General features: G+C 41.5%; 1 protein-coding gene and 1 long non-coding RNA gene across 2 annotated transcripts; one reads left to right on the top strand and one right to left on the bottom strand.

Annotated features, from left to right (window-relative positions):
* Positions 1-4,929: 4,929 nt before the first annotated feature.
* LOC306738043 lies at positions 4,930-6,171 on the top strand. Its single transcript, XR_013771006.1, has 3 exons — positions 4,930-5,053; positions 5,160-5,234; positions 5,729-6,171. It is a non-coding gene; the product is annotated as an uncharacterized lncRNA (long non-coding RNA).
* Positions 6,172-7,123: 952 nt separating this feature from the next.
* best2 (bestrophin 2) lies at positions 7,124-14,738 on the bottom strand (the record flags this gene model as incomplete). The annotated part of the gene is made up of 9 exons (XM_079219872.1): positions 7,124-7,913; positions 8,116-8,270; positions 8,417-8,497; positions 8,603-8,755; positions 10,206-10,283; positions 10,570-10,724; positions 13,773-14,006; positions 14,405-14,499; positions 14,587-14,738. The coding sequence occupies 9 exons, from the start codon at positions 14,736-14,738 to the stop codon at positions 7,124-7,126; spliced, it is 1,893 nt and encodes a 630-aa protein (XP_079075998.1).
* Between the last annotated feature and the right edge of the window lie 1,043 nt (positions 14,739-15,781).

Here is a 15,781-nt window from a genome sequence, read left to right as displayed (position 1 = left end):
GTATCATACACAGACGGGAGGAATATTAAAAGAAAAAATGAGGGGAAAAAACATAATGAATACAGAATCTTTCATGCAGGATACGAGAGATCACTTAATGGATAGATTAGTATAAAAAGAAGACATTTATATTGTTTTTGAAAATATACATACATTTTTTTCAATGCTTTCTTATATCTGAAGTCCAGGCTTCTTAAAAATCGACAGAGGAAGAAACTATTTAGGAGGAAGAATTTCTTTAGCCTCATTATCCTATTGAATTGGATTTTGATTCCACTTAATTTAATCGCTGAATAAATCTGAGATGTGGAGTCAGGCCAGAAGTAGACGCGGAAGGAGGAATAACCATCAGCAGTAATGTAGGCAATTTGTAATGGAATGAATGGTCCTTTTATGTAAAAATGGATCTTCATATCAGAAGAAAGTCATCCTTTTAAAAGAACAGCTTGCTCATGGTGTGGTAGAAATCCCCCCTCCCCCTTAAGTCAGCTGCACCTTAACATTATAGAAATAATAACATCCTCAGGTTGACTTAGATAATAACCTGCAGTCTCACTGTGGAGACGTTGTCTGCAGTTTTCAGATCCTAGAGGGAAAAACATGTTTTGCTGCTGCTGGCCTCTGCAGCCCAGACATAAACAGCGGTGTGGCCGGCCAGAGGACGCTATAAGGCTGTTGCTGCAGGAGGCAGCTGGCAGTGGCCAACATGTCCACAGCACTGTGACACTCAGGTACAAACACTGTTTTGACAAATCAGAACTTATGATTCTGCAATGAACACACTGTGTGTAGGGGGTTTTAAGCTTTTTCACATCAAAGACTCTTCACCTCCGCCCCCAGCTCATTCACTGCCAAAAAAGATATCTCCCCATTAGACCATGAACCTGTTTAATTCGATTAAAAAAATCCTTTGGATGCACTTCTGAGAAGGCTGTTGTTGGTAAATATAACTTGGTTCAGAATGATATAACTGTAAGTTTATGCCAGCAGAGTAAAGAGCAAAAGCTAGAGCAGTCCTTAAATGTACATATTGTGCTGATGATTCGGGTGTAAAACATACTTTTAATCTAGATCCCTGGGGGTTCCTGGAGCCCACTGGCAACTACTTTGGCTAAGTATGAGTGTCACTTTAGGCCTATATATATATATATATATATATATATATATAAAGACCAGATAATACTGCTGCTTGCTATGTGTGAGATCAAATACCACACATAAGTTGAAGAAAAAGAAAAAGTGTGATTTTTAAGTGGAGTGACAGGAAAATGTATAGGGGGAAAGACCATTAAAGGCACAGTGTGGAGCATTTAGGGGGCTCTATTGGCATAAATATAATATTATTACGAATGTTAAGTATAAATATAGATATAGATATAGACAGTACATCCAGAGTGGATCCTCATCATAGAGTCCGCCATGTGTCTGTAGCCTAGAACAGTCAAGCAAAACACTGATCGGTCTATTTGCGTTTTGGTCTTTTCACGGCAGCCACCGTAGGACTCCTACACGCTTGGCACATGAAAAGTTTCAGTTGGTTGCAATCTGCTAGATGTCACAACACACCGGCACACGAACATGAGAACATTACATTAATTTCTCATTAATGTAATGTGAAAGATCAATACCTCGTTTCTGTCTGTTTAATATGAACCTGGAGCCAAAACGTCACCGTAGCTTAACATAAAGACTGGAAACAATCATACCATCATAAAGCAAACAGGCTATATGCTGTTTACTTAAGCTGTACAAAAATAAAAGCAGAAAAATATTTTTTATATTTTTTGTGGAACTATTTGTTGCCGTTTTTCCCGGTTACCTAGCAACCTCACAGTGACAACAAGACTATACTACCAGGAAAAGAACCTGACTCACAACCCCCCTGTAAAACCACATGAGTTGTTTTTATTCTTAATTTTGTACGGATTAAACAAACTGCATACTACATATTATTTGTAGAGGTGCTGGTTAGCAGATTTGGCCTGAGCCAGGCTAACTGTTTCCAGCCTAATGCCAAGCTAGGCTAGCCAAATGCTTGGTAGCTTCATACTTCATATCAATCTTCTCATTTAACGCTGAGCAAGTTAAGCATGTTTCCCAAAGTGGCAAATTTCCTGGAGATAAAGATAAATAAATATGTTATCTACTGGGTGCTATAAACACACACATTATTGTGTAGAGACACACACACACACACACACACACACACACACACACACACACACACACACACACACACACACACACACACACACACACACAACCACACAACCAGCCCTCCCAAACAAGTCTTTCTTTTCTGCATTCCATCTTGATACCATTACACTGTCAGACAGACTATTAACAAACAGCTTATTCATTCTGGGTCAGACAATACTGATAAAGTGGTCTCGTTTAAACAAAGTGAGCAGACGGCCAGAAAGATACTTTATGTGATTGTTACGGAGAGAGAGAACCAGCTTGTATCCGACAAGAGCTGATAGAGAGACACACACAGAGAACCAGACAGACAGGTCCTTATGCACATAGAGTCCTTTTTGTGAAGCTGGGTGTGTAAGACAGGGAGTGCCCGAACACACACACACACACACACACACACACACACACACACACACACACACACACACACACACACACACACACACACACACACACACAGACACTACAGACAAAAACAAATGTGAAAGTACAGGGTTAGAATTAGTACAATAAACACTGAGTGGAGTCACGTTTGTGTACTCAGCTTAAAGAGCATGTTGGATCCCGTTACTGACTTAAGTGCGCCAGTGTATATTTCACTCAAGTCAAAATAGTTGTGGTCATTACTTTATTACTTTATTTTATGGCTGAGTATGTGTATGTATGAACTGGCATATGAACTGGCATATTTTTTTTCATGGGAGACATTTCCTTCCTTTTTTGGAAATTTAAAATACAGCAAAGTCTTCTCATTATATTTAACAGAGATGTACATTTCTCTATTTGTAATTTTATGTTGCTTTCCATTTTAAGGACTATGCATATTTTGGTGCAATTTGGCCAGTATTGGTGTAGTTTGTTTCCAAAGTGTCTTTGAAGCTCTGCTCTGTCTCCCTTATCATCCATCAGCGTTGTCTTGACTTCACTCTGACAAAATGTCTCTATTTAAACGGAAATTCCAGTTTAGTTTAGTAATACAAGTTTTGTTCACATTGGTAATGTCAGATTTCTATGACATCACTAAAAAGTCAGCGATGAAGATCTAGCAAACAGTCAGATGATTAGAAACAAACCTCCTTATACAAACATCCAAATTAACTATCTGTTATAATCTACTACAGTTTAAAGTCCAACTTCCTGGTTCAACTTTGATCTACTGTACTTACAGCAAATTTATGCGCACACAGTTTTACTGCACAATAAAAGGTAACTACTGACGTTCTAGGTGTGCACACTGTCACTTTTACCTGAAAGAGAAGGGGTTTAGATGATCTGACTAACAGCTTGTGTTTCTCTCTCTGTTAGACTCTATTATAGTGAGCTCACCATGTTCCCAGATCCCATCAGTTGCTTTTGTGAGTACAACGATGAAAATGATGATCAAAATTACAAAACAAGACCTGAAGGTAATTATCCTTTAGTTGTAGGGTATTTATGGGAATATAAACTGCCTGAATAAAAAAATCTAGCTTCAACAAGTTTGCTTCATGAGATGAGCTGATGCGAGGAAACTGATTATGATCGAGCAGAAATCTTTAGGAAAGTCAATCCGCCCGACTGCAGCTCAGAAACTATAGCAGTAGGAGGAAGCTTTCACAACAGATGTTCAGGCACTGCTTATAGCAGGAATCTGCGTCTCTTGTGGCCTGCATCTCTGTCATAACAGAATAAACCTTCGTAGATTTCAGATGGGACAGATTCCAAGAAACTTGTCTCTAAAAGTTTCTTTTCTTCCCTCATTTTTGTTTGTTCGTTTCACTTTTTTCAGTTTCAGGAGCGCATTTCTTTTCCACAGAACCCCACAAACTGAAAGTACACAGCAGCAAATGCACAAGAACGTGTTTGATAAGTGAAACGTGCGAGCATACGTTACCTTGTGGCTAATATGGTCAACTCGTTTGCGAGGAGCTGCAGGGTAGATTTCCGTCTTAATTTAGACAGTTTCAGTAAACCCAGCTGCTCCTGGTTCCAGAGAAACGCACACAAACATACTTCTTTGAAATCCTCCCCCACACTTGTGTTTTCACACTTAATGACAAAAACATAAAACGCATTTCCCCTCAAGCCAGCACAAAGACTGGAATGTGTTGACCTTTTTAAAAACAGACTTGGGGAGACAGGAAATAGAGAGCTAGACAACTAGCCACCAGTGGCCAGGCATGTTCTCTGTTGCTTGATCTTGTCTGATAAGCTGTTACTGCTGGCCTTTGATGCTGGTCAAGTGATAATCAGGGGAACTACATTATTTCTGGGTCACTGAAACTGGAATGACTCAGTTTAACAGAAAAAACAGGCACTTACTTGTGCATCTTTGTGGAGACAGCAAAGTGTGACATGACGTAGCTTATTAAGATAATTTCTTCGTATTCTCTTATTAGCACCATAAATGCATTTGTTATTGCTTTATCGGGTCATGATGTCCCTGCTTATAATGATTGTGTGCTCCCCAAACGTAACACAACAGATTTCAACATATGTCATATCTATTGTAAAGCTAATTGCATTGTGTGGTAAATACCTACTAATCTCCAGGCCCTCTGACAGCGTCAGCAGGATGGCATCTTTGACTGTGGCGAGGAGCCAAAGCATTTAAGCCTGCAGCACCTCTCCATATTGTTCTGTCTGCCACACAACAAAACCAGGGCCTCCGTTGCAAAATATAGCTAAGAGCAGCACTGAGCTGCAAACAGACGGGGCAGGTCAGGGGGCTGCTGGTGTCCAAGTCGTTCAGTCACGCTAACATTTATCTGCTTCTATTCGGGTTGGATTTGTTGTGTTGCGCTATATATCTCAACCTATGACCAGCAAGGAGGAGGCCGGATCGTTTGATAGCATGACGACACCTGCTCCAGAGGTGTGTTAGTGTCTGTCCAGACTCTCTGAACTACTTTGTTGTTGTGTTTTGTTACATTGTGTTAAAGTGATTTGGTGAAACAACATTTCAAATGTGACTGCTACAGGAAAATCAAGGTGACGATACAAGGTCCAGACAGGAAAAAGAGGAGAATCTGATCCTGACAGCATGGCAAAGCATGGTGAGTACACGAGGAAAGATAATCCATATAACTGTGTGCCTAAGTGCTGTTTATCAGAAGTACATGAATGTTAAAGAAATTTGAGCCATTCAAAACCTGTTGACGGGGAGGATGTAAACAGCTGAGTGTCTTCTCTGATACACAAAGTATGTTCTTTAAACCCACAAGCGTGAAGCTTCATCTGGCGGGTGGATCGTTCATGCTATCCCTCACTAGCTTCTCACAAGCAAACCACTTACAATGATTGAGCCCTGGTCTTATTTTACCCATGCAAATTATACTAGGTTTTTAAAAATGCTTTTTTTGTTTCCTCGTAGAGCTGTTGTGGCTCTAAGGCAAATATCTTCATGCTGGTACCGTGGTGGTAGTAGCAGAAGTAGAAGCACTCATTATTATTTGTGATAGCAGGTCTTTGTCCGGTGTGGTTAACAGACCTAAATTATAGTACAGTAGGGTTTCCACTAACAGCTGACAGTTGTGTTTTCCTCATGCAGTCTTCAGCTCTGCGGCAGCACAGTCTGTGTAAGGATTTCAGAGCTCCAGGCCCGGCTCAGTCTTTCCTGGCCAAGCAGAGGCAGTCCACCCAGGCCAGAAGGGCGTTTTCACCCGGGCTGCAGCCCAGGTAGGAGCCGCAGGAGGAGGTCAGCCCACTCATGGGCATGCTGGGATGCCAGGTTGTGGAAGAAGGTCTCAATTTTCTGTACTTTTTTTTTTTTCATACTCTCTTTGGTTTGCTGCTATCACCTCCTGCTGGTCAATGTTGGAATCTGGAGTGATATTTGTGATTGCGTATGAAAACTAAATAGTAAGTGCCATAAATCACAGTTTTTATATGTTTTGTACCTTTATGTGTGCTGACAATAATATGATCTGCTTCATTCCTTATTATATAATATTTATACATGTATTTTTACAGGTAAGATACAGAAATAATGCATAACAATGACTAATCATTTTGTCATTAATGCAAAACAGTTGTGTTATCTCATTTGTTTTATTCAATAGTTATTTAAATTAAGTTTAAAAATACAACAGATAATTCATTAAAAATCATTGTATTTACATTTATGACTTAGGAGCTAATAAAATGCAGGTAATATATTGATTGATATTCTTCAATATAATGTGCGGGCAACTGGAAAACATTAAATATTTTGAGGAAAAATTGGTCAATTCTCTTTCCTTTAAACAACTCAAAAGCTGTCTCCCTTTGTGAACAAAACAATGGAGCAGTTGGTTTAATTGCTCAGAAGCTAGCTTAATTATTAAGCCAACTGCCATGGTGCACCTCGAAAGTCCTGTCTCATGGTGAAGTTGTTGACTTATTAGACAACACTGAACTAATAAGGAAGTCTAGTGCGTAGTTTGCTAGATACAACATTACAACATGTAAAGAAACTTTCCTTTTTTGACAGAGGCCAATCTCCTGCTGCCTCTAGTCTTGGGGCTAAGCTAGGCTAAACGTGATCAAACTTGTTTAGCCTAGTTTAGCAAAAACATTTGAATTAAATATACAGAGATTAGTATTATTTTCTTCTTCTCACAGACTCAGTCAGAGCACAAATCTTCCTAAAATGTTTCTTTAAAATTCCCGGTCGTATCCTTAAATACCAAAACTTTCCTCCCAGGTCCCAGAAACGTAGTACAGTTCACATTTGACTTTCAGACACCACAATTTACGCTTTCAGACGCCATCAGGGTCATTTGGAAATATGGAGAGCTGTTGCTTTCTATAACATAATTTGAGTTAAGTCTTTAGTAAAAGTGCTGCAGATTCAAAGTAAAAGTGGCAGCACAGTTTTGTATTAATGACTAATGCCACTGGTGAAAACAAGAAAAGGGTTTCAAACAGCCAAAAGTTTGTGGGAATATCACGACCCATCGTCCACCTAAGACCCAGTGAGCTCTGATCCCATGCTCACACTGCGAAAGCGCTGAGGCTCGTCGTAAGACGGCACTGTGAGGAAGGACATTTTGCTTCCACCAAAGGGAGGTTTGGGAATAGTGGGCACGGCTCTGTTCTGGTTGATAGCCGGCTGGGAGCTGCAGTGATCCAGACTGGAGTGGGCAGTCGGGTGAAACAGGAAGGCAGAGGGGTGACGGGAGGTGAAGGGAATGGCGAAGGCTGATTGGGTGGGAGTCTCTTTTGAGGACTGGGGGGGAGGAGGAAGCAGTGAGGCAGGAGTTTGTGTCTCCCCCCTTGTACTCTCTACTTTCCCTCTTTCCTCCCAGTTCTGCCACTCTTCCTCACTCTTCCCCTCCACTGCTCTCTCTCCCGTCTTCTCATTGGCAGCAGGGTGCCCTCCTCGCCTCTCCTGCTCTTCCGCCCCAAACTGAATCTCCAGCAGAGGCGTTCTAGCGCTCTTCTCCTCCCTGAAACTGCACACGGTGCTCTGTGTATCCTGCCCCAGCCCTGACGGCAGAGACCCACCTTTACCTATTTTACCACTTTCATCATCCTCATCATCGCTGGTGCATTGTTCAATGCTAGGAGAGTGGCGTAGCCTCTGGAGTTGTGCTGAGGTGCGCCGAAGGGCCCCTCCCATGAAGCCGGTGGGGGAAGGAGCCACGTTGAGCAGGCGGTTGAAGAGAGCCATGTTGCGGTGATGACCGCCTGACTCCTCCAGGTTCTCAGCAATGTCCTCCAGAGGCTGGAAGTGCATCTCCTCTTTGGGGATCCTGTCAAGAGAAGTCAAGGTTATTTACCTCTCATCTTCCAGAAAATACTATACAGTGGTTGTGTTTGGACATTTTTGACCTTCTCAGGCAGAATACTTTCACTTTCATCCCCCAAACTTTCCCACGCAGTGATTCAAACTGAAAGTATCACAGTCACATGTCGAGCACACGTAGAATGAGAAGGTAAAAGCCAGAGACTCACGCCATGTCGAAAGTGGACCCCTGGAAGGAGGGTTTGCGGAGGACAAAGAGAGTGGCGGCGGTGTACGGGGGTCTGGGGTTGGAATCGTTCCAGTAGCGATCTCTCTCCATCATCGGCAGATCACCATACATCTCGTCCACCGCCATCATGGACACCTGCAGAGGAAATCGCAAACAGACACACACAGTTAAAGTAATGACAGTACAGACAAATAAGTTACAGTTATATTGAACTTAAATAAAGACATGACGGCAATGCTCAAATGGGAAATGTCAGTCAAACAGCGTTAACATTGAGAGACCTGGAAATTTCTGTCTATTAGCCAGTTGGTCTCAAAGTCGTCGTCATCTTCTCCAAAAGGGTTGATCAGCTGCTCTGCAACCTTCAGAAGACAGAAAATGTAAATAGCTAACAGCATGAATCATTGATTGTATCTTAGTATCATGCTCAGCAAACACAACAGATGATTTGTGACTCTCTCTCTGACCTTGAGCCAGCCAGCGTAAAAGAAGAACTGCAGCAGGGTGAAGATGGGTACGTAGAGGTCGAGGTCATGACCTGGATAGCCTTGATTGGGGTCCAGGAACTGGCGACCAATCAGACACACCAGGAAAAAACTGTACACGGCCAAAGTCACCACCTGTGGGAAAGATGGAAGCAATTGGTGACATGATACTATTTTTCATTCAGATTTTTATTTGTGTATTGGTGCTCAAGCATAGTTGAGGTTGATGGATAATGTTTCCATGTTTGATGTTAGATAGCGGCCATTTTACCTACCAAGGGAATTGTTTTGTTGCTGCATTCTTTCTGATGCAAATAATACAAAATGCACTGAATGCACTACTGTTTTTGCACATAATGACAATAAATTATCCTTGAATCCTTGAAAGTGGACAAATTGAAAATCACAACATTTTAAAGATATAATATGTAATGCAAGAAGTTAGTAAAGAGTAACTTTTGAGTTTACCTGATTGCCTTTTAAAGTAAGGAATAGTTATTTTATGGAAATACTTTTCTGCATTTATCTGACTTTTAATAACTTTCCATTATCATGCTCAAGCAATAACACCGTTCTCACTGTTTGTCATGCCAAACACAGGTGCCACTAACAGCCTGGGCGTTGGGCATTGTGCACACTGGCTCTTTACTGGGCCAATTAAATGTAACAGTCTTTCATGACATCAGTTACACCCAAGACACCAGGAAGACAGACTTATTTATTCTTCTTAGAAACAATGTGAGTTGGTTGAGCATGAAATTATCTTTCATACATCGGTATAAGTAAGTAGCTGTAATTAAAAAAAAAGGATTTATTAGTAAAAAGGTACAAGGTGTTCATAAAATCTTTGTCCAAAGAGCATTGTAGTACGAAATATCCTCAGGACTTTTTCACAGCAAACATTTTGACTTGTCATAGTAAGAAAATCAAAGGTGTTATTAATAACATTAATGGTGGCTCTGTTCTGTTCACATGTCCCTGTTAGCCAAGACAGTGTGTCATCTACACATGTACTTCTTTTACTGTGACAGATCAAAATGTCTCTGAGAGATAAGATTATGGGGCCTGCACGGCTCATAACAGAATGAAAGTACAATGTTTGAATCAATAACTTTTTGGACTCAAGTAGGCTTGTATCTTTCCTAAGCAATTGTAACTAAGGGCAGCAGGAACTGTAGTTTTAAGAACCAAAGCACACAACTGATGTTTAAGTCAAAGACGTATAATCAGAAACCATAAACCTATACTATTGTACAACGACCCAGAAGACGTGAAGTCCTTGAAAGTTATTGTTATACTGTTCAAACCAGCAGCTCCATTTTACGATTAAATAGTTTAAAACCAATGATGGTTGGAGCCAAATGTGCATATCAACCAGTATCTCCATTGCCTACCAGTTCACGTTTGTTTGTTAATTCAGCTGTAAAAACTAGAATAACACTTCTTCAGCACCAATGTAAAAAACTGTCTCCAGAAGAAAGAAAATGATGAGTATATTGGTGCATGAAAGTCAGAGTTCAATTCACGATGTGAGTGTGAGTGCGGTGTACAAATCATGCAGCATCCCGAGCAGCACAGCACTTACCTGAGTGTAGACGAGGGGAATGCTGATCATGTCATAATGAAACAGCATGCTGCACTTCCCTCTGAATGCATTCAGCTCCTGTTAAAACACACACACACACACACACACACACACACACACACACACACACACACACACACACACACACACACACACACACACACACACACACACACACACACACACAGCATTCATTCACCAAACTTTCCTGCCTTTATGTCTTTGTGAATATACATCTCAAACAGAATCTTTGTCAAAACACAAGTGTGTATGTGTGTGTGTGTGTGTGTGTGTGTGTGTGTGTGTGTGTGTGTGTGTGTGTGTGTGTGTGTGTGTGTGTGTGTGTGTGTGCATGCGGCTGCACCTCCAGTAGTAGTTTGAGTGTGTGATCGTCTTTGATCCTGCCCTCGCAGCGGGCCGCAGCCGCCAGGTTGGTGAACCAAACGCAGGGGATCCAGTATTTATTATAAGGAGAGTGGAGACCCTCAAACTTCTTTCGTTCCTCTCTCGACATGAATCCTGCACAAACAGCAAAACTTCAAAATTGCCTCACAGAAAGGGAGGAATAAGGGATCAATATTCTGTGATTATGTCTGAGGTTGCCAGAACTTTGGGCAGGGATCACATTCACTCTCATTACTGTAGCATAATTTAGTCGTTTTTTGTTATTTGTACTGTTTTGAGTATTCTTAAACATGTCAATGGGTCAATTACTACTATTTATCGCAAGTATTACTTTGCTGCATGTCAAGTCACCTTTGTCACAGAGTAAAATCAAAAGTCAGATGAAAATGTCCTAATAATCTGTGTGAGAACTGAACAGAAAAAAGGAAATAAATCACAAACTGCAGACAGAAGCTGCAGGTGTGGCTGCGGCCACCGGGGGGGCAGAGCTCCGTTTCCAGATAGGTCACACCGGAAATTAAACTTAAAAAAATGTTGTGGTTGTGTTCCCTGGCAGCCGAGTTCACAGACAGAGATTACTTCTAGCACAATCAAATTAAGGCTCACACAAGGCTGGGGTTATAATTAGTATTATTCTATCTCAGTTTTTTAAAGATGCACCCATCTTAATTAATGAACCACTGGTAGAGCACACTTGAGACACCCACCATGTCCATGACCTGTACAGTGAGGTCAGTCTGGGTCTACCTAACCTGCTAAATGCTGACATGCTCGTTGTGGATCCTCCAGCTGGGACTTCTGTGTGAAGAACTTCTACCTTCAGTGAGGTGTGTGAGGACTTTCTGCTGTTTGAGGCGGTTAATCCCTGAAGAGCCCCATTCAGTCCAAAGTATTTTAAATTTGAGGAGCACAGTGGGAGATAAGAGTACGAGTGGACTGGTTATATTTATCTTTGAGTTTAAAGGAGTGGAGAAGTTGAGCTGACCTGCCAAAGCTAAAGCTGATGTTGAGTTTACATTGTTTATACTTGTCCACAGTGTCTGCTTTGGTGATGTTTTGTTCTACTGCTGATTCTAAAAATAACTTTAAGGCCTTATATTATTACATATATTTATTGTTGATCATTTTTGTACAATTGTCTGAGTTGTGTCTCTTTTCTGGTTCATTCTTGTGAGACTATACTGAGGAAAGCGGTTGTAATTGATAATTGATAAAGCTCTCTAAAGCTGTTTTCATTTAACAGTAGTTTCATATCATCAACCCCTCACACACACACACAACTTTCACATTTACTCATAGTACATTTTAACTGACACGTTTTATTTTTACTTAACAGCAGGAGTTCAATATTCTAGTATTCTTTCCACCTCTGAGTCGTAGAGTCTAATTTTCAAATAAGTCTTTTTAAAGTGTGTGAGAATGATTTGTGTCAAGAAAAGACATTATAGCTCTATCAGTGAGAAAATAGCTTGTTGAAATATAACTGTTGACATCATGTTTGCAACTCTTAAAAGTCACACAGCGTCCACATGGTTGGAAACAGTGAGGAGAGGATTGCTACACCAGCGTCACGTGATCTTGTAACTGCTGTATGATTATTTTATCACCACTGCATTTCAAGATGTGCCTGTCCTTGGGATTTCTCCTGTTCACTGGTGTAGAGAATGTTCTGGAGAGTAAACAACACACACTGATGACGTAAGTGTGACTGATCACATCTCTCCATCTACAACAAATTTCCCCCTGGGGATGAATAAAGTATCTATCTATCTATAACACTAACTACTGGGTGTAGTGTTGGATGAAGTCAGTCAGTCAGTCAGTCAGTCAGTCAGTCAGTCAGTCAGTCAGTCAGTCAGTCAGTCAGTCAGTCAGTCAGTCAGTCAGTCAGTCAGTCAGTCAGTCTGTCTGTCTGTCTGTCTGTCTGTCTGTCTGTCTGTCTGTCTGTCTGTCTGTCTGTCTATCTATCTATAGAACTAAACTAGAACTAATATAGCATATATGCACTCTCGCCTGTCATGGTTCTCAGTAGAAACTCTACTTCACTACGGCCTCCTCACATTTTTCAGAAAGGTCGTATTTAATCAGACACCTGAATACTTCTTCAATCAATTACAATATACATTTAATAGACACAACCATCTCACAAGGAACGCTAGCTCAGGTCACTTAATACCTCCAACCCCAAGAACAAACCTCCTCAAACAAACAGTTATTTTTCGTGCAATTAATGCTTGGAATTCGCTACCTCCTCATATAACTCACACTGGTAATAATCTGTCATTCAAAAAACAATTAAAGGCACACCTCAGGACATCAATCACTTAACGTTTTCCTTTGCTTTTTAGTCATCTGATTTTCTTGTATAAATTATGGTTGAATTGCACCAGGTATCTGACTGTACTATTTTTATTCTGTTTGTATTATTTTTAACTGTTTGTTTCACGTTATGTTTTACTATGTATTTTGTCCTTTTTGTGGACCCCAGGAAGATTATCGGCCGCTAAGGCGTCAGCTAATGGGGATCCAGTAAATAAACTAAACTAAACACCAGCCCGTTCTCATTCCGAGGATGTCAAATAGTGACGCTTTGTCACAGCCCGCTGCGTCTGATATGAGACGCAGTGAGCCATCAACTAACTACAATGTAAAGCCATCAGCGTAATTATTACATCTACAACTTGACGCAATGCAAACGAGTGAACATCAGATTGTTTCAGTGTTCTCAGTGAAGATAACCTAACCTGCTCCGTGGATTGAATCACAGGCTAAGCTATGTGCCACTTGTTTATAAAACCTCTCATTCTGGCTCGATTTCTTTTTAGGTTTTGTGCACCTGCTCCACCCCCAACCCGTTGTTAAAATCGTCGCTGACAGTTCATTAATATCACTCTCCATTACATAAAGAGCACGACACTCATTACTGTGTACTGTGTGAGAAAGGTTAATCTGACGTAGAGCTCAATGCAAATAACAGTTGCTTCGAGGTACGTGCACTGGCTAAATGCATTGTGTATTTACATGGAAAGCATTTTTTACTATTCATTTAACGTTTTACTCATTTAAAATATTGTTTAAGATCATTCACTGCAAACTCCCAGTGGGTGTTGTTGGCTAAGCATGGACCCTACCACCACCATCACTATACACCTGTCGACTCACCCGCCTCCACCACGTGGTCCATGGTTGGGAACCGCTTGAAGACGGCGGTGCTGACGGAGCGGAGGATGAGCAGGGCTGACAGACTGGTGTAACGCATCATGGTTCGTCTCAGCAGGCGGCCACGCTCATCGGTCCCTTGGAGGCCCCCCGACAAGACGCACATGAGACTGTCAGGGAGCGGGATGCTGGTGTACTGGCTCCACCACCGGTTCACCACCAGGGTCACATAGAAACCTTCAGACAGCAGAGCAGAGGAGACATTGAGACAGGGAACAAACCCGGAATGAGGGGCTAAAGGTGTTTGTTGTCATATTTTCTATGAAGAACAGGCGGGGGCCCCAAGCAAAATAAAAACAAAATTGGCTTTGCTGTTATATCTGCTATTGAGCTCGCTCAACTGATACATTAGAGAGCCAATATTGTCATATAATCGTATCACATACTGTCTAAACTAGCAAGTATTAGGTGATTCATGCAGGAAAAAAGAAAGAATGAAAAAAGATCAGATTAATACAACATAAGATATACTGTAAAGTCTGTAAAAATGGTGGGATCCTTGCTAAAATCATCTATCCACATGCTTAAATTCTGTCCTCTCTTCTGTTATCCCAAATAATATAATTAGTGCTTACCCAGCACAAAGGACATAGGGATGAGACTGGCGTAGTGGTTGCAATAAATTGCCAGCTTTTCAAAATACCTCTTCTGATCATCATACAGGACAAATCTAAAAGAGTAACAGTGATAGTCATTTGTAACTCAATGCATGCACATGTGTCAACAGTGTTTCCTAAAGCTGTCCTCTCTATCTTACCTGTATGTGATGCTGATGGCGGTATACATGGCAAAGAAAGCCAGGAACTCTTTATATAAAACCTTGTAGATGCTGCCTTTCCAGGCCAAAAGCAGCTTGGAGAAGCCACAGAAACGGGCGTTTGCAACTCTGGCTGTGTAGGTGACAGTCATTGGTGAAAACCAGATTATGGGTCCTCAATAAAATAGTTGTATGGAAGAAACAATCACGCTGTGATTACACCTGCTGTGGGAACAAGCAAGCGCATGTATCAAGGGTCAGAAGCCACGGACAGATCAACCTTGACTTGACTCAAACTAGACAAACTCTCTGGTCATTCATTTGAAGTATTTCCCCAGTAACTTAACAAAATTACACTAAAAGAACGAACTATTCAATTATTTCGAATGTATTAAGTCTTGAAATTATTTTTTCCTTACCTTTTCTCGTGTTTTTTCTTGATGAATGTGCCAATTGCTCAGCGCATCTCCGTGCGTAATTGGCCACACTGGAGAAGTGCATTCACATTTTCACTTAACAGTGTATCGTCTTTCTCTGTGCTCGCCAGTGGAGTTTTTTCAAAGAGCTCATAACTCTGATATCCCCTGGCGTCAGCTCGGTCAACTCGAGGCTCGGTCGGCTGCATGGCAGTAATCCTCGGAGCCTCCTCGGTGCGTCCGTGGTCAGTGCGCCCCGGGGCAAATCCCCAAAACGAGGAGGAGGAGCTCATTAGCGCGGCCCCCGACCGGGAGAGCGCGGCTCGGTGATGGACCACAAGCGACAGGCCGCAGCGCCGGGGCACAAGGAGCGCGCAGGACCGAGCAGTACAGTCGGGAATTATGAAACCTGAGCAAGTGAACCATGGCAAATTGTCGTGTTAAGTGATATGAAAACAACAACGCTTACAGGTTTATAATTATGCGTGTTGAATAACAAAAAAAAAGTGCATTTCCGGCAGTGGAGAAAAAGGCATCTTCCTGCGTCCATCCTTTCAAACTTATTTCTCTCCTCTCGCCAGTGGGGTGTAATAATCCCACTTGTTACCAATGCACTTTCCCACCAGGACATTTTTCAAAAAGAAATGTATCAACTCAAAAGACTAAGTGACTTTTACTGACTTTGGCCATTTTAAGCAGTGGCCCTCGCTGTGCCTGTGACGCTCATGCGTCTACAGTACACTAGTCAAGGTTTGTGTCTGGTCCTGTTTAGTTTTGCT

Source organism: Taurulus bubalis, assembly GCF_910589615.1.
Source record: "Taurulus bubalis genome assembly, chromosome: 6".
In the NCBI taxonomy this organism is placed as follows: Eukaryota; Metazoa; Chordata; class Actinopteri; order Perciformes; family Cottidae; genus Taurulus; species Taurulus bubalis.
Note: the sequence above shows the minus strand (reverse complement) of the source record. Positions and strands in the feature narration are given on the sequence as shown.